Raw genomic sequence first — 16,858 nt, 5'->3', positions numbered from 1 at the left:
GTGCAGCTGGAAGACAGCTCCCCAGGCTCTCCCCTGTAGTTTTCAGGCTCAAATGGTTAAAAAGAGAGGGGGGGCACTAAATTTAGGCGCAATATGTGTATACAAGCAGCTATTGGGGGGAACATCACTCAGTTATAGTGTTAATCCCTGCATTATATAGCGCTCTGGTGTGTGCTGGCATACTCTCTCTCTGTCTCCCCAAAGGACTTTGTGGGGTCCTGTCCTCAGTCAGAGCATTCCCTGTGTGTGTGCGGTGTGTCGGTACGGCTGTGTCGACATGTTGGATGAGGAAGGTTACGTGGAGGCGGAGCAGAGGCCGATAAATGGGATGTCGCCCCCTGTGGGGCCGACACCAGAGTGGATGGATAGGTGGAAGGTATTAACCGACAATGTCAACTCCTTACATAAAAGGCTGGATGACGTAACAGCTGTGGGACTGCCGGCTTCTCAGCCCGCGCTTGCCCAGGCGTCTCAAAGGCCATCAGGGGCTCAAAAAACGCCCGTTACCTCAGATGGCAGACACAGATGTCGGCACGGAGTCTAACTCCAGTGTCGACGAGGTTGAGACATATACACAATCCACTAGGAACATCCGTGGCATGATCTCGGCAATGAAAAATGTGTTACACATTTTACGCAGTGGACAGGTGATGCTGCCTTTAAAAGGCACATGGAGATTCTGCCTTATAAGGGTGAGGAATTGTTTGGGGATGGTCTCTGGGACCTCGTATCCACAGCAACAGCTGGGGAAATTTTTTTTTTTTTTACCTCAGGCTTCCTCACAGCCTAAGAAAGCACCGTATTTTCAGGTACAGTCCTTTCGGCTTCAGAAAAGCAAGCGGGTCAAAGGCGCTTCCTTTCTGCACAGAGACAAGGGAAGAAGGAAAAAGCTGCACCAGACAGCCAGTTCCCAGGATCAAAAATCTTCCCCCGCTTCCTCTGAGTCCACCGCATGACGCTGGGGCTCCACAGGTGGAGACAGGTGCGGTGGGGGGCGCGTCTCGGGAACTTCAGGGACCAGTGGGCTTGCCCACAGGTGGATCCCTAGGTTCTGCAAGTAGTATCACAGGGATACAGGCTGGAGTTCGAGGCGACTCCCCCTCGCCGTTACCTCACATCAGCCTTGCCTGCTGCCCTCGGAGAAAGGGAGGTAGTATTGGCGGCAATTCACAAGCTGTACTTCCAGCAGGTGAAATCAAGGTACCCCTCCTTCAACAAGGCCGGGGTTACTATTCCAAAATGTTGTGGTACCGAAACCAGACGGTTCGGTGTGACCCATTCTAAAATTGAAATCCTTGAACACTTATATACGAAGGTTCAAGTTCAAAATGGAATCGCTCAGGGCGATTATTGCAAGCCTGGAGAATTTCATGGTATCACTGGACATCAAGGATGCTTACCTGCATGTCCCTATTTACCCTCTTCACCAGGAGTACCTCAAAATTGTGGTACAGGATGGTCATTACCAATTCCAGACTTTGCCGTTGGTCTGTCCCCGGCACCGAGGGTATTTACCAAGGTAATGGCCGAAATAATTATCCCGTGCTTGGACGATCTCCTTATAAAGGCGAGGTCCAGGGAGCAGTTGTTCGTCGGAGTAGCACTATCTCGGGAAGTGCTACAACAGCACGGCTGGATTCTGAATATTCCAAAGTCGCAGCTGGTTCCTACGACGCGTCTACTGTTCCTGGGTATGGTTCTGGACACAGAACAGGATAAAAAGGGTTTCACCCAGAGGAGAAGTCCTAGGAGTTGTCGTCTCTAGACAGAGACCTCCTAATACAAATACAGGTGTCGGTGCATCAATGCACGCGAGCCCTGGGAAAGATGGTAGCTTCTTACGAAGAAATTCCATTCGCCAGGTCCCATGCAAGGATCTTCCAGGGGGATCTGTTGGACAAGTGGTCCGGGTCGCATCTTCAGATGCATCGGCGGATAACCCTGTCTCCAAGGGCCAGGGTGTCGCTGTTGTGGTGGCTGCAGAGTGCTCATCTTCTAGGGGGCCGCAGATTCGGCATACAGGACTGGGTCCTGGTGACCACGGATGCCAGCCTTCGAGGCTGGGGGGCAGTCACACAGGGAAGAAACTTCCAAGGACTTTGGAAAAGTCAGGAGACTTCCCTACACATAAATATTCTGGAACTAAGGGCCATTTACAATGTCCTAAGTCAGGCTTCAACACCGGCCGGTGCTGATCTAGTCAGACAACATCACGGCGGTCGCTCATGTAAACCGACAGGGCGGCACAAGAAGCAGGATGGCGATGGCAGAAGCCACAAGGATTCTCCGATGGGCGGAAAATCATGTGTTATCACTGTCAGCAGTGTTCATTCCCGGAGTGGACAACTGGGAAGCAGACTTTCTCAGCAGACACGACCTCCACCCGGGAGAGTGGGGACTTCATCCAGAAGTCTTCCAAATGATTGTACACCGTTGGGAAAGGCCACAGGTGGACATGATGGCGTCCCGCCTCAACAAAAAGCTACAAAGATATTGCGCCAGGTCAAGGGACCCTCAGGCGATAGCTGTGGACGCTCTGGTAACACCGTGGGTGTACCAGTCGGTGTATGTGTTCCCTTCTCTGCCTCTCTTACCCAGGGTAATGAGAATAATAAGAAGGAGAGGAGTAAGAACTATACTCATTGTTCCGGATTGGCCAAGAAGAGCTTGGTACCCAGAACTCCAAGAAATTATCTCAGAGGACCCATGGCCTCTGCCGCTCAGACAGGACCTGCTGCAGCAGGGGGCCTGTCTGTTCCAAGACGTACCGCGGCTGCGTTTGACGGCATGGCGGTTGTACGCCGGATACTGAAGGAAAAGGGCATTCCGGAGGAAGTTATCCCTACGCTAATTAAAGCTAGGAAAGAAGTGAACGCAAACCATTATCACCGCATATGGCGGAAATATGTTGCGTGCTGTGAGGCCAGGAAGGCCCCAAAGGAGGAATTTCAGCTAGGTCGATTTCTGCACTTCCTACAGTCAGGGTGACTATGGGCCTAAAATTGGGTTCCATTAAGGTCCAGATTTCGGCTCTATCGATTTTCTTCCAAAATAGAACTGGCTTCACTGCCTGAAGTTCAGACTTTTGTTAAGGGAGTGCTGCATAGTCAGCCCCCGTTTGTGCCTCCAGTGGCACCTTGGGATCTCAACGTGGTGTTGGATTTCCTGAAGTCGCATTGGGTTGAGCCACTTAAATCCGTGGAGCTACAATACCTCACGTGGAAAGTGGTCATGCTGTTGGCCTTGGCGTCGGCCAGGCGTGTATCAGAATTGGCGGCTTTGTCATGCAAAAGCCCTTATCTGATTTTTTATATGGATAAGGTGGAATTGAGGACTCGTTCCCAATTCTTTCCTAAGGTGGTATCAGTTTTTCATGTGAACCAACCTATTGTGGTGCCTGCGGCTACTTGGGACTTGGAGGATTCCAAGTTACTGGACGTAGTCAGGGCCCTGAAAAGTATATGTTTCCAGGACGGCTGGAGTCAGGAAAACTGACTCGCTATTTATCCTGTATGCACCCAACAAGCTGGGTGCTCCTACTTCTAGGCAGACTATTGCTCGCTGGATCTGTAGCACGATTCAGCTTGCACATTCTGCGGCTGGACTGCCGCATCCTAAATCAGTGAAAGCCCATTCCACGAGGAAAGTGGGCCCTTCTTGGGCGGCTGCCCGAGGGGTCTCGGCTCTACAACTTTGCCGAGCAGCTACTTGGTCGGGTCAAACACATTTGCTAAATTCTACAAGTTTGACACCCTGGCTGAGGAGGACCTAGAGTTTGCCCATTCGGTGCTGCAGAGTCATCCGCACTCTCCCGCCCATTTGGGAGCTTTTGGTATAATCCCCATGGTCCTTACGGAGTCCCAGCATCCACTTAGGACGTCAGAGAAAATAAGATTTTACTCACCGGTAAATCTATTTCTCGTAGTCCGTAGTGGATGCTGGGCGCCCATCCCAAGTGCGGATTGTCTGCAATACTTGTTTATAGTTATTGCCTAACTAAAGGGTTATTGTTGAGCCATCTGTTGAGAGGCTCAGTTATATTTCATACTGTTAACTGGGTATAGTATCACGAGTTATACGGTGTGATTGGTGTGGCTGGTGTGAGTCTTACCCGGGATTCAAAATCCTTCCTTATTGTGTCAGCTCTTCCGGGCACAGTATCCTAACTGAGGTCTGGAGGAGGGTCATAGTGGGAGGAGCCAGTGCACACCAGGTAGTCCTAAAGCTTTCTTTAGTTGTGCCCAGTCTCCTGCGGAGCCGCTATTCCCCATGGTCCTTATGGAGTCCCAGCATCCACTGCGGACTACGAGAAATAGATTTACCGGTGAGTAAAATCTTATTTTAATGCTTGAGCACTGCACCTGCTCCTGTGACTGAAGGGGCGCAACTGTGCTGCAACTGGGCCTGTTTAAGGAACTGCGGGCTATGTAGAGTTGGACAGAACTGTAAATATCCGTTTTCAAATGGATCCTTTGCATCCAATATAGTGCTGGTGCAAGTACTCACTAATGATGACAGGTATCAAACCCCGGCATATGGATAGGGGCGGCTTAGCTGAAGAGATGTGTACTATGTACATGGATGAATATACATTCCTTGCACACAATGGGGCATATGTAATAGGTTCCGAATTTGACGGAGATGCGGGATGCTAGCCGATCTCAGAGTTTTTTTTAAAGCGCCAATCATTTACAAGGCATGGTTTTGCCAGAAACACATTTGCCCTGCAGCTCATCATGCATTACATTACTTGTAATAGTCATTCTAATGTTTGAAAAGTCAGTGTATGTAAAAAAACAATCCGACATCACCTTATCATTTTAGTGCCTTACAAAATCCAGACAATTTATAAATAAAACTAGTCCAACACGCAACAGCAATCAGACAAAAACTATGACTAAACGGCCCCAAACATCTGCGACTGCTTTCCCCGATCCGATCCATTTTGTGATCTGCTAATTAAAAACGCTGATCGGCGGACATCGATGAACCATCAGGGAATCTGGGAATGTCCGCATGTTAAAATGTCCCAATTTGATGATCCCGATTCATTTTTGGTCGGGATCAGCAAATCAGAGAATTTCCCAACCCAGGCGTCGGGTGATTGGGGAATTGCCCCAATCCATCGTAGATGTATGGGGGACTTTACTCATACTATCTTTGTTAAACTGCAAAGCCTCAGACTAATTACATTAAGATTGTTCAAGACCATCTTCATTCATTTGGCATAACCCTGGTTCCATCTTTAAGTGGAAAAAACTCCTTATTTCAACAATCACAGGCTACTCACTTGGTCATGTGCTTCCTCCTTTGCTCTCACCCAAGCTCCATCCTTATAGTTATATTCTGTGGGCGATGAAAAATTTGCAGAATACTCAGTTTTTGCTTTCCTAGAATGCAAGAAATTGTAAAGTTACATATTTGGTCAATTTCATACCATAGGTACATTCATTGTGAAGAGGGTAGGTCATTAGGTCATGGTAGTAGCCTTGTAATAAGGGATGCCAGCAGCTGGAACGGTGTAGCTTCAAGAAGAGGAACAGATAAGATCACTAGCGCATTAAGCGAAATGGGTATAGCTTATGGAAGGTAATATTAAGAATAATAAGAATTTACTTACCGATAATTCTATTTCTCGGAGTCCGTAGTGGATGCTGGGGTTCCTGAAAGGACCATGGGGAATAGCGGCTCCGCAGGAGACAGGGCACAAAAGTAAAGCTTTCCGATCAGGTGGTGTGCACTGGCTCCTCCCCCTATGACCCTCCTCCAAGCCAGTTAGGTACTGTGCCCGGACGAGCGTACACAATAAGGGAGGAATTTTGAATCCCGGGTAAGACTCATACCAGCCACACCAATCACACCGTACAACTTGTGATCTAAACCCAGTTAACAGTATGATAACAGCGGAGCCTCTGAAAAGATGGCTCACAACAATAATAACCCGATTTTTGTAACTATGTACAAGTATTGCAGATAATCCGCACTTGGGATGGGCGCCCAGCATCCACTACGGACTCCGAGAAATAGAATTATCGGTAAGTAAATTCTTATTTTCTCTATCGTCCTAGTGGATGCTGGGGTTCCTGAAAGGACCATGGGGATTATACCAAAGCTCCCAAACGGGCGGGAGAGTGCGGATGACTCTGCAGCACCGAATGAGAGAACTCCAGGTCCTCCTTAGCCAGGGTATCAAATTTGTAGAATTTAGCAAACGTGTTTGCCCCTGACCAAGTAGCTGCTCGGCAAAGTTGTAAAGCCGAGACCCCTCGGGCAGCCGCCCAAGATGAGCCCACCTTCCTTGTGGAATGGGCATTTACATATTTTGGCTGTGGCAGGCCTGCCACAGAATGTGCAAGCTGAATTGTATTACACATCCAACTAGCAATAGTCTGCTTAGAAGCAAGAGCACCCAGTTTGTTGGGTGCATACAGGATAACAGCAAGTCAGTTTTCCTGACTCCAGCCGTCCTGGAACATATTTTCAGGGCCCTGACAACATCTAGCAACTTGGAGTCCTCCAAGTCCCTAGTAGGTGCAAGGCACCACAATAAGCTGGTTCAGGTGAAACACTGACACCACCTTAGGGAGAGAACTGGGGACGAGTCCGCAGCTCTGCCCTGTCCGAATGGACAAACAGATATGGGCTTTTTTGAGAAAAAAACCACCAATTTGACACTCGCCTGGTCCAGGCCAGGGCCAAGAGCATGGTCACTTTTCATGTGAGATGCTTCAAATCCACAGATTTGACTGGTTTTAAACCAATGTGATTTGAGGAATCCCAGAACTACGTTGAGATCCCACAGTGCCACTGGAGGCACAAAAGGGGGTTGTATATGCAATACTCCCTTGACAAACTTCTGGACTTCAGGAACTGAAGCCAATTCTTTCTGGAAGAAAATCGACAGGGCCGAAATTTGAACCTTAATGGACCCCAATTTGAGGCCCATAGACACTCCTGTTTGCAGGAAATGCAGGAAACGACCGAGTTGAAATTTCTTTGTGGGGCCTTCCTGGCCTCACACCGCGCAACATATTTTCGCCACATGTGGTGATAATGTTGTGCGGTCACCTCCTTTCTGGCTTTGACCAGGGTAGGAATGACCTCTTCCGGAATGCCTTTTTCCCTTAGGATCCGGCTTTCCACCGCCATGCCGACAAACGCAGCTGCGGTAAGTCTTGGAACAGACATGGTACTTGCTGAAGCAAGTCCCTTCTTAGCGGCAGAGGCCATAAGACCTCTGTAAGCATCTCTTGAAGTTCCGGGTACCAAGTCCTTCTTGGCCAATCCGGAGCCATGAGTATAGTTCTTACTCCTCTACGTCTTATAATTCTCAGCACCTTAGGTATGAGAAGCAGAGGAGGGAACACATACACCGACTGGTACACCCACGGTGTTACCAGAACGTCCACAGCTATTGCCTGAGGGTCTCTTGACCTGGCGCAATACCTGTCCCGTTTTTTGTTCAGACGGGACGCCATCATGTCCACCTTTGGTATTTCCCAACGGTTTACAATCATGTGGAAAAAAACTTCCCGATGAAGTTTCCACTCTCCCGGGTGGAGGTCGTGCCTGCTGAGGAAGTCTGCTTCCCAGTTTCCATTCCCGGGATGAAACACTGCTGACAGTGCTATCACATGATTTTCCGCCCAGCGAAAAGTCCTTGCAGTTTTTGCCATTGCCCTCCTGCTTCTTGTGTCGCCCTGTCTGTTTACGTGGGCGACTGCCGTGATGTTTTTCCCACTGGATCAATACCGGCTGACCTTGAAGCAGAGGTCTTGCAAAGCTTAGAGCATTATAAATTTACCCTTAGCTCCAGTATATTTATGTGGAGAAAAGTCTCCAGACTTGATCACACTCCCTGGAAATTTTTTCCTTGTGTGACTGCTCCCCAGCCTCTCGGGCTGGGCTCCGTGGTCACCAGCATCCAATCCTGAATGCCGAATCTGCGGCCCTCTAGAAGATGAGCACTCTATAACCACCACAGGAGAGACACCCTTGTCCTTGGATATAGGGTTATCCGCTGATGCATCTGAAGATGCGATCCGGACCATTTGTCCAGCAGATCCCACTGAAAAGTTCTTGCGTGAAATCTGCCGAATGGAATTGCTTCGTAGGAAGCCACCATTTTTACCAGGATCCTTGTGCAATGATGCACTGTTTTTAGGAGGTTCCTGACTAGCTCGGATAACTCCCTGGCTTTCTCTTCCGGGAGAAACACCTTTTTCTGGACTGTGTCCAGAATCATCCCTAGGCACAGCAGACGTGTCGTCGGGATCAGCTGCGATTTTGGAATATTTAGAATCCACCCGTGCTGTTGTAGCAGTATCCGAGATAGTGCTACTCCGACCTCCAACTGTTCCCTGGACTATGCCCTTATCAGGAGATCGTCCAAGTAAGGGATAATTAAGACGCCTTTTCTTCGAAGAAGAATCATTATTTCGGCCATTACCTTGGTAAAAACCCGGGGTGCCGTGGACAATCCAAACGGCAGCGTCTGAAACTGATAGTGACAGTTCTGCACCACGAACCTGAGGTACCCTTAGTGAGAAGGGCAAATTTGGGACATAGAGGTAAGCATCCCTGATGTCCCGGGACACTATATAGTCCCCTTCTTCCTGGTTCGTTATCACTGCTCTGAGTGACTCCATCTTGATTTGAACCTTTGTAAGTGTTCAAAAAAATTTTTTTTAGAATAAGTCTCACCTAGCCTTCTGGCTTCAGTACCACAATATAGTGTGGAATAATACCCCTTTTCTTGTAGTAGGAGGGGTAATTTAATTATCACCTGCTGGAATACAGCTTGTGAATTTTTTCCCATACTGCCTCCTTGTCGGAGGGAGACCTTGGTAAAACAGACTTCAGGAGCCTGCGAAGGGGAAACGTCTCGACATTCCAATCTGTACCCCTGGGATACTACTTGTAGGATCCAGGGGTCCTGTACGGTCTCAGCGCCATGCTGAGAACTTGTCAGAAGCGGTGGAACGCTTCTGTTCCTGGGAATGGGCTGCCTGCTGCAGTCTTCTTCCCTTTCCTCTATCCCTGGGCAGATATGATCTTATAGGGACGAAAGGACTGAGGCTGAAAAGACGGTGTCTTTTTCTGCAGAGATGTGACTTAGGGTAAAAACGGCGGATTTTCCAGCAGTTGCCGTGGCCACCAGGTCCGATGGACCGACCCCAAATAACTCCTCTTCCTTTATACGGCAATACACCTTTGTGCCGTTTGGAATCTGCATCACCTGACCACTGTCGTGTCCATAACATCTTCTGGCAGATATGGACATCGCATTTACTCTTGATGCCAGAGTGCAAATATCCCTCTGTGCATCTCGCATATATAGAAATGCATCCTTTAAATGCTCTATAGTCAATAAAATACTGTCCCTGTCAAGGGTATCAATATTTTTAGTCAGGGAATCCGACCAAGCCACCCAGCTCTGCACATCCAGGCTGAGGCGATCGCTGGTCGCAGTATAACACCAGTATGTGTGTATATACTTTTTATGATATTTTCCAGCCTCCTGTCAGCTGGTCCTTGAGGACGGCCCTATCTATAGACGGTACCGCCACTTGTTTTGATAAGCGTGTGAGCGCCTTATCCACCCTAAGGGGTGTTTCCCAACGCGCCCTAACTTCTGGCGGGAAAGGGTATACCGCCCATAATTTTCTATCGGGGGGAACCCACGCATCATCACACACTTTATTTAATTTATCTGATTCAGGAAAAACTACGGTAGTTTTTTCACATCCCACATAATACCCTCTTTTGTGGTACTTGTAGTATCAGAAATATGTAACACCTCCTTCATTGCCTTTAACGTGTGGCCCTAATAAGGAATACGTTTGTTTATTCACCGTCGACACTGGATTCAGTGTCCCTGTCTGTGTCTGTGTCGACCGACTAAAGTAAACGGGCGTTTTAAAAACCCCTGACGGTGTTTTTGAGACGTCTGGACCGGTACTAATTGTTTGTCGGCCGTCTCATGTCGTCAACCGACCTTGCAGCGTGTTGACATTATCACGTAATTTCCTAAATAAGCCATCCATTCCGGTGTCGACTCCCTAGAGAGTGACATCACCATTACAGGCAATTGCTCCGCCTCCACACCAATATCGTCCTCATACATGTCGACACACACGTACCGACACACAGCAGACACACAGGGAATGCTCTTAACGAAGACAGGACCCCACTAGCCCTTTGGGGAGACAGAGGGAGAGTTTGCCAGCACACACCAAAAGCGCTATATATGACAGGGATAGCCTTATAATAAGTGCTCCCTGTATAGCTGCTTTTATAATATAATTTTTGCCACTATTTTGCCCCCCCTCTCTTGTTTTACCCTGTTTCTGTAGTGCAGTGCAGGGGAGAGATCTGGGAGCCGTCCTGACCAGCGGAGCTGTGTAAGGAAAATGGCGCTGTGTGCTGAGGAGATAGGCCCCGCCCCTTTTCCGGCGGGCTCGTCTCCCGCTCTTTAGTGTATTCTGGCAGGGGTTAAATATCTCCATATAGCCCCGGAGGCTATATGTGAGGTATTTTTTAGCCAAATAGGTTTTCATTTGCCTCCCAGGGCGCTCCCCTCCCAGCGCCCTGCACCCTCAGTGACTGCCGTGTGAAGTGTGCTGAGAGGAAAATGGCGCACAGCTGCAGTGCTGTGCGCTACCTTTAGAAGACTGAGGAGTCTTCTGCCGCCGATTCTGGACCTCTTCATGTTTCAGCATCTGCAAGGGGGCCGGCGGCGAGGCTCCGGTGACCATCCAGGCTGTACCTGTGATCGTCCCTCTGGAGCTGATGTCCAGTAGCCAAGAAGCCAATCCATCCTGCACGCAGGTGAGTTCACTTCTTCTCCCCTAAGTCCCTCGTTGCAGTGATCCTGTTGCCAGCAGGACTCACTGTAAAATAAAAAACCTAAGCTAAACTTTCTCTAAGCAGCTCTTTAGGAGAGCCACCTAGATTGCACCCTTCTCGGCCGGGCACAAAAATCTAACTGGCTTGGAGGAGGGTCATAGGGGGAGGAGCCAGTGCACACCACCTGATCGGAAAGCTTTACTTTTGTGCCCTGTCTCCTGCGGAGCCGCTATTCCCCATGGTCCTTTCAGGAACCCCAGCATCCACTAGGACGATAGAGAAAAGGGGTTAATGCTTTAATGAGGTTAACCTTTTTATTTTTATGAGACTGGGATGTAATTCGGGGGTTGATGTACATACATTGAATTACCTGATTATGTTGGGGCTAATTAATAACAGGGATTATGCAGGTAATGAATAATAGGATTTTAATTACCTACCAGTAAATCCTTTTCTCGTAGTCCGTAGATAATACTGGGGTTCCATTTAGTACCATGGGGTATAGACGGGTCCACTAGGAGCCATGGGCACTTTAAGAAATTGATAGTGTGGGCTGGCTCCTCCCTCTATGCCCCTCCTACCAGACTCAGTCTAGGAAACTGTGCCCGAGGAGACCGACATACTTTGAGAGAAGGATTTAAAAGGATAGTGTTGCGATTCCGAACCAGCACACACAAACAAGAGGAAAGCTACGCTAACCAAACTGGAAACAGGAACAGCAACAGCTGAACCAACAATACTTAACCAAGTAACAGTGCAGGAAGAACGAAGCACCGGGCAGACGCCCAGTATCCTCTACGAACTACGAGAAAAGGATTTACCGGTAAGTAATTAAAATCCTATTTTCTCTTACGTCCCAGAGAGTACTGGGGTTCCATTTAGTACCATGTGGAAATACCAAAGCTCCCAAACCGTGTGGGAGAGTGCTGAGGTCCCTGCAGAACTGACTGACTAAACTGAAGGTTCTCAGAGGCTAAAGTATCGAACTTCTGGAACTTAACAAACGTGTTCGAACCCGACCAAGAAGCTGCTCTGCAGAGCTGTAAAGCAGAGACACCGCGGGCAGCCGCCCAAGAAGAACCCACCGACGTAGAGTGGGCCTGTACAGATTTTGGAAACAGCAAGCCTGCCGTGGAATAAGCATGCTGGATAGCGAGCCTGATCCAGCGTGCAATTGACTGCTTAGAAGCAGGACACCCAATCTTAATGGGATCATCAAGAACAAACAGTGCGGCCGATTTTCTGTGACGAGCTGTTCTCTTGAAGTAGCAGAGGTGTACCACCGGAACCACAATAGGTTGGTTGATGTGAAACACTGACATCACAGTTTAGCTCTATCCTAAATGGAAAATTAAATAGGGGCTCTTGTGAGACAACGCCCCCAGCTCCGACACACGTCTCGCCGAAGCCAAGTCCAACAGTGTGACGGTCTTCCACAAAGATATTTTATGTCTACCTTCGGTAATGGTTCAAACCAGTCCGATTGGACGAACTGCAGCACCAAATTGAGATCCCAAGGTGCCATGGGAGGCACAAAGGGAGGTTGGATGTGCAGAACACTTTTCAAGAGCATCTGGACCTCAGGGAGAGAAGCCAATTGTTTCTGAAAGAAAATGGATAAGGCCCTAATCTGGACTTTTATGGAGCCCAGCCGGAGGCCCAAATCCACACCTGCCTGCAGAAAAGCAGGAAACTTCCCAGATGAAATTCCACCGCAGAAAGACGAACGGAACTTGTTGCAGAAGATCCTCGCGAAGAGGTAGAGGCCACGTAACTTTGAGAATTCTCGGGATCAGAGGAAGTGGAGGAAACACGTACACCATCTGATAGACCCATGGAGTCATCAGAGTGTCCACTGTCTGTGGGTCTCTTGACCTGGAACAATACCACTTGGGCTTCTTGTGGAGACGAGAGGACATCATGCCGATTTGTGGATATCCCCATCGACGTGTCAAGCACCTGAACACTTCCGGGTGAAGGCCCCACTCCCCCGAGTGCAGGACGTGTTTGCTACCTCCGCAAAGACCTCTTTGTGGAGGCCCCATTCCCATGGGTGGAGATCGTGTTTGCTGAGGAAGTCTGCTTCCCAGTTGTCTACTCCCGGAGTGAAGACCGCTGACAACACCACAGCGTGTTTTCCTGGCCAGAGGAGAATTCTTGACACCTCTGACATTGCTGCTCTGCTTTTTGTTCCGCCCTGTCGGTTTATGTACGTTACTGCCGTCACATTGTCCGACTGGACCTGAATGGCCTGATCTTGAAAAACATATGAGGCCTGCAGAAGGACGTTGTATATGGCCCTGAGTTCCAGAATGTTGATTGGAAGGACGACTTCCTGACTTGACCATCTTCCTTGAAACTGCACCCCCTGGGTGACAGCTCCCCAACCTCTGAGGCTTGCGTCCGTGGTTAACAGAATCCAATTCTGAATACCAAACCTCCGACCCTCGACGAGGTGAGAAGTCTGTAGCCACTACAGAAGGGAGATCCTGACTTTTGGCAACAGACGGATCTCTGGTGCATGTGAAGATGCTGTCCGAACCATTTGTCAACAGATTGAGCTGGAAGGGTCTTGCGTTTAACTTCCGTATTGAAGCGTCTCGTAAGAGGCCAGCATTTTCCCCAGAAGGCGAATGCATAGATGCACCGATATCCAGGTGGGCTTCAGGACATCCCGAAGCATTGACTGGATTACTAATGCCTTTTCGAACGGAAGGAACAGCTTCTGCAAAACCATGTCCAGTATCATTCCCAGGAATGGAAGCCTCCATGTCGGCTCTAGGTGAGATTTCGAAAGGTTCAGAATCCACCCGTGATCCTAGAGAAGTCTGGTTGAAAGACCAATGCTGTCCAGCAACCTTATCCTGGACAGCGCCTTTATCAGAGATCATCCAGGTACGGAATTATGTTCACTCCCTGTTTGCGGAGGAGAAACATCATCTCTGCCATAACCTTGGAAAACACCCTCGGTGCCGTGGAGAGACGAAATGGCAGGGCCTGGAACTGGTAGTGACAGTCCTGCAGTGCAAACCGCAGATAAGCCTGATGAGGTGGCCAGATCGGAATGTGAAGGTAGGCATCCTTGATATCCAGAGACACTAGGAATTCCCCCTTCTCCAGACCTGAGATCACCGCTCTCAGAAACTCCATCTTGAATTTGAACACTTCTGAGTACGGGTTCAACGACTTGAGGTTCAGAATCGGCCTTTCCAAACCGTCCGGTTTCAGTACTACAAACAAGTTGGAATAGTACCCCTTGTTTTGCTGATGAGGTGGAACTGGGACAATGACCTGAGTCAGTACCAGTTTTTGAATGGCGTCCTGTAAAGTTATACTTGCCTCTTGTGAAACTGGAAAGCCTGATTTGAAGAATCTGTGAGGTGGGAGCTCTTGGAACTCCAGTCTGTAGCCCTGGGAAATAAGATCTATGACCCAGGGATCCTGGCATGAACTTTTCTAGATGTGACTGAAGAATTTTAGCCGGGCTCCCACCTGCCAGTCTTCCAGGCATCGTGTTCCACTGTCATGCTGAAGGCTTTGAGTAAGCAGAGCCTGAGCTCTGTTCCTGAGAACCGGCAGATGCTGGTTTGCGTGGTTTACCTCTTGCGTCTCTGGTGGCTGTAGAAGCACCTCTGGATTTGCCCTTAAACATGGCCGTCCGAAAAGACTGTAAATTTGTAGCTGAGTAAGCTTTCCTGGCTGGGGGAGCTGCGGAAGGAAGATTTGTAGACTTACCCGCAGTAGCTTTGGAGATCCATTTGTCTAGTTTGTCTCCAAATAAGGCCTCTCCTGTGAATGGTAGACCTTCCACGCCTTTCCTGGAGTCCGCATCAGCAGTCCACTGGCGTAGCCACAAGTCCCTGCGTGATGACACTGCCTAAGCAGTGGTGCGTGCATTAAGCAAGCCTATCTCTTTCATGGCTTCCACCATGAAGTTTGCAGAGTCCTATATATATTGCAGGAGTAAAACAATCTCCCCCCTATGTAAGGAATCTAACACCTTAATTAGGTTACCCGACCATTTAGCAATGGCTTTTGTAATTCACGCACATGCAATAGTAGGTCTCTGGGCCACCCCAGCAGCTGTGTACAAGGATTTGAGTGTAGTCTCAATTTTACAATCAGCCGTGACTTTTAGATACTATTTTCCGTGACAGCCTGGACACTGATGCATCCACTATTGGTGGATGTTCCCATTTTTTCCTATCCTCAGGAGGAAAAGGAAAAGATGAGAGTAACCTTTTAGGGATTTAAATTTTCCTATCAGGAATAACCCATGGGTATTCGATTCCTTTGACACAGGAAAAGTGACTGAGGATTTCTTTTTTACATTAAAATAAGATTCCTCACACTCCTCTCATCTTATCAGGAACTAGCAGTACGTCTCTGATAGTTTCTAGAAGAGTTGCTATTCCCTGTGACAGGGCAGCATCCTCCCCTTCTGTATACACTTCCCCCTCCTCCATGTCTGACCCTTCAGCATCAGAGTCAGACTGCAGGACATGGCCAGAGTTCGCTTTTGTGGACAATTGGTAGGCCTTGACGAAGATTAGTGGACTGATCGAAACGCGTTGGCTGAGGAAAGGGGGTGAAGCGGCTGACTGACCAGACGAGAAGGAAACGGGGTGCCCATCTTTGGAGTGGCTTCTTCCCCGGGGATACGGAACTTCTATAGAATCTCCTAATAGGGTGATTAACCGATGCATCTGAAGATGTGATCCGGACCACTTGTCCAGTAAGTCCCATTGGAAGGTCCTCGCATGGAACCTGCCGAAGGGAATGGCCTCGAATGATGCCACCATTCTTCCCAGGACTCGAGTGCAGTGATGCACTGACACCTGTTTTGGTTTTAATAGATTCCTGACCAGTGTCACGAGCTACTGAGCTTTCTCTACCGGGAGATAAACCCTTTTCTGGTCTGTGTCTAGGATCATGCCTAGGAGAGCTGTAGGAACCAACTGCGACTTTGGAATAAATTGAATCCAGCCGCGTTGCCGTTACACTTCCAGAGAAAGTTATACGCTGTTCAGCCACTGCTCTCTTGATCTCGCTTTTATGAGGAGATCGTCCAAGTATGTGATAATAGTGACACCTTGCTTACGCAGGAGCACCATCATTTCCGCCATTACCTTGGTGAACATTCTCGGGGCCGTGGAGAGACCAAACGGCAACGTCTGAAATTGGTAATGACAATCCCGTACCGCAATTCTGAGGTACTCCTGATGAGGTGGATAAATGGGGACATGAAGGAATGCATCCTTTATGTCCCGAGTCACCATAAAATCTCCCCCTTTCAGGCTTGCAATGACCGCTCTTAGCGATTCCATCTTGAACCTGAACCTTTTCAGGTATATGTTCAGGGATTTTAAATTCAATATGGGTCTGACCGAACCGTCCGGTTTCGGGACTACCACATGTTCAAATAATAACCCCCTCCTTGTTGAAGGAGGGGAACCTTGACCACCACCTGTTGAAGATACAATTTGTGAATTGCAGTTAACACTGTTTCCCTCTCGTGGGGGGAAGCCGGCAGGGCCGTCGGTGAGGGGCATCTTCTCAAAGCCCAGCTTGTATCCCAAAGACACAATATCTATTGCCCAGGGATCTAACAGGGAGTGAACCCACTTGTGGCTGAACTTACGAAGGCGTGCCCCCACCGGGCCTAGCTCCGCCTGTGGAGCCCCAGCGACATGCGGTGGATTTTTGTAGAGGCCGGGGAGGACTTCTGTTCCTGGGAACTAGCTGTGTTGTGCAGCTTCTTTCCTCTGCCCCCGCCTCTTGCAAGAAAGGACGCACCTCGGACTTTCTTGTTTCTTTGTTCGAAAGGCTGCATTTGATAATGTCGTGCTTTCCTAGGCTGTGCAGGAATATAAGGCAAAATATCAGAATTACCAGCTATAGCTGTGGAGACCAGGTCCGAGAACCCTTCTCCACACAATCCTCAGCCTTCCATATGCCTCTTTAGTCGGCATCATCTGTCCATTGCATATACTACAGGACACGTCAAGCA

General features: G+C 48.8%; 1 protein-coding gene across 4 annotated transcripts in view; it reads right to left on the bottom strand.

The window, feature by feature from the left end:
- MDM1 (Mdm1 nuclear protein) overlaps window positions 1-16,858 on the bottom strand; it is a 132,387-nt gene that overhangs the window by 64,341 nt on the left and 51,188 nt on the right. For all 4 annotated transcript variants that reach the window (XM_063927512.1, XM_063927513.1, XM_063927514.1 and 1 more), the window contains exon 7: window positions 5,291-5,390. In XM_063927512.1, coding sequence (XP_063783582.1) covers window positions 5,291-5,390 — 100 coding nt within the window. The remainder of the gene's footprint in view (window positions 1-5,290; window positions 5,391-16,858) is intronic.

This window comes from Pseudophryne corroboree, chromosome 6, assembly GCF_028390025.1.
Source record: "Pseudophryne corroboree isolate aPseCor3 chromosome 6, aPseCor3.hap2, whole genome shotgun sequence".
Classification (NCBI taxonomy): Eukaryota; Metazoa; Chordata; class Amphibia; order Anura; family Myobatrachidae; genus Pseudophryne; species Pseudophryne corroboree.
This window is presented reverse-complemented; position numbering and strand designations above follow the sequence as displayed.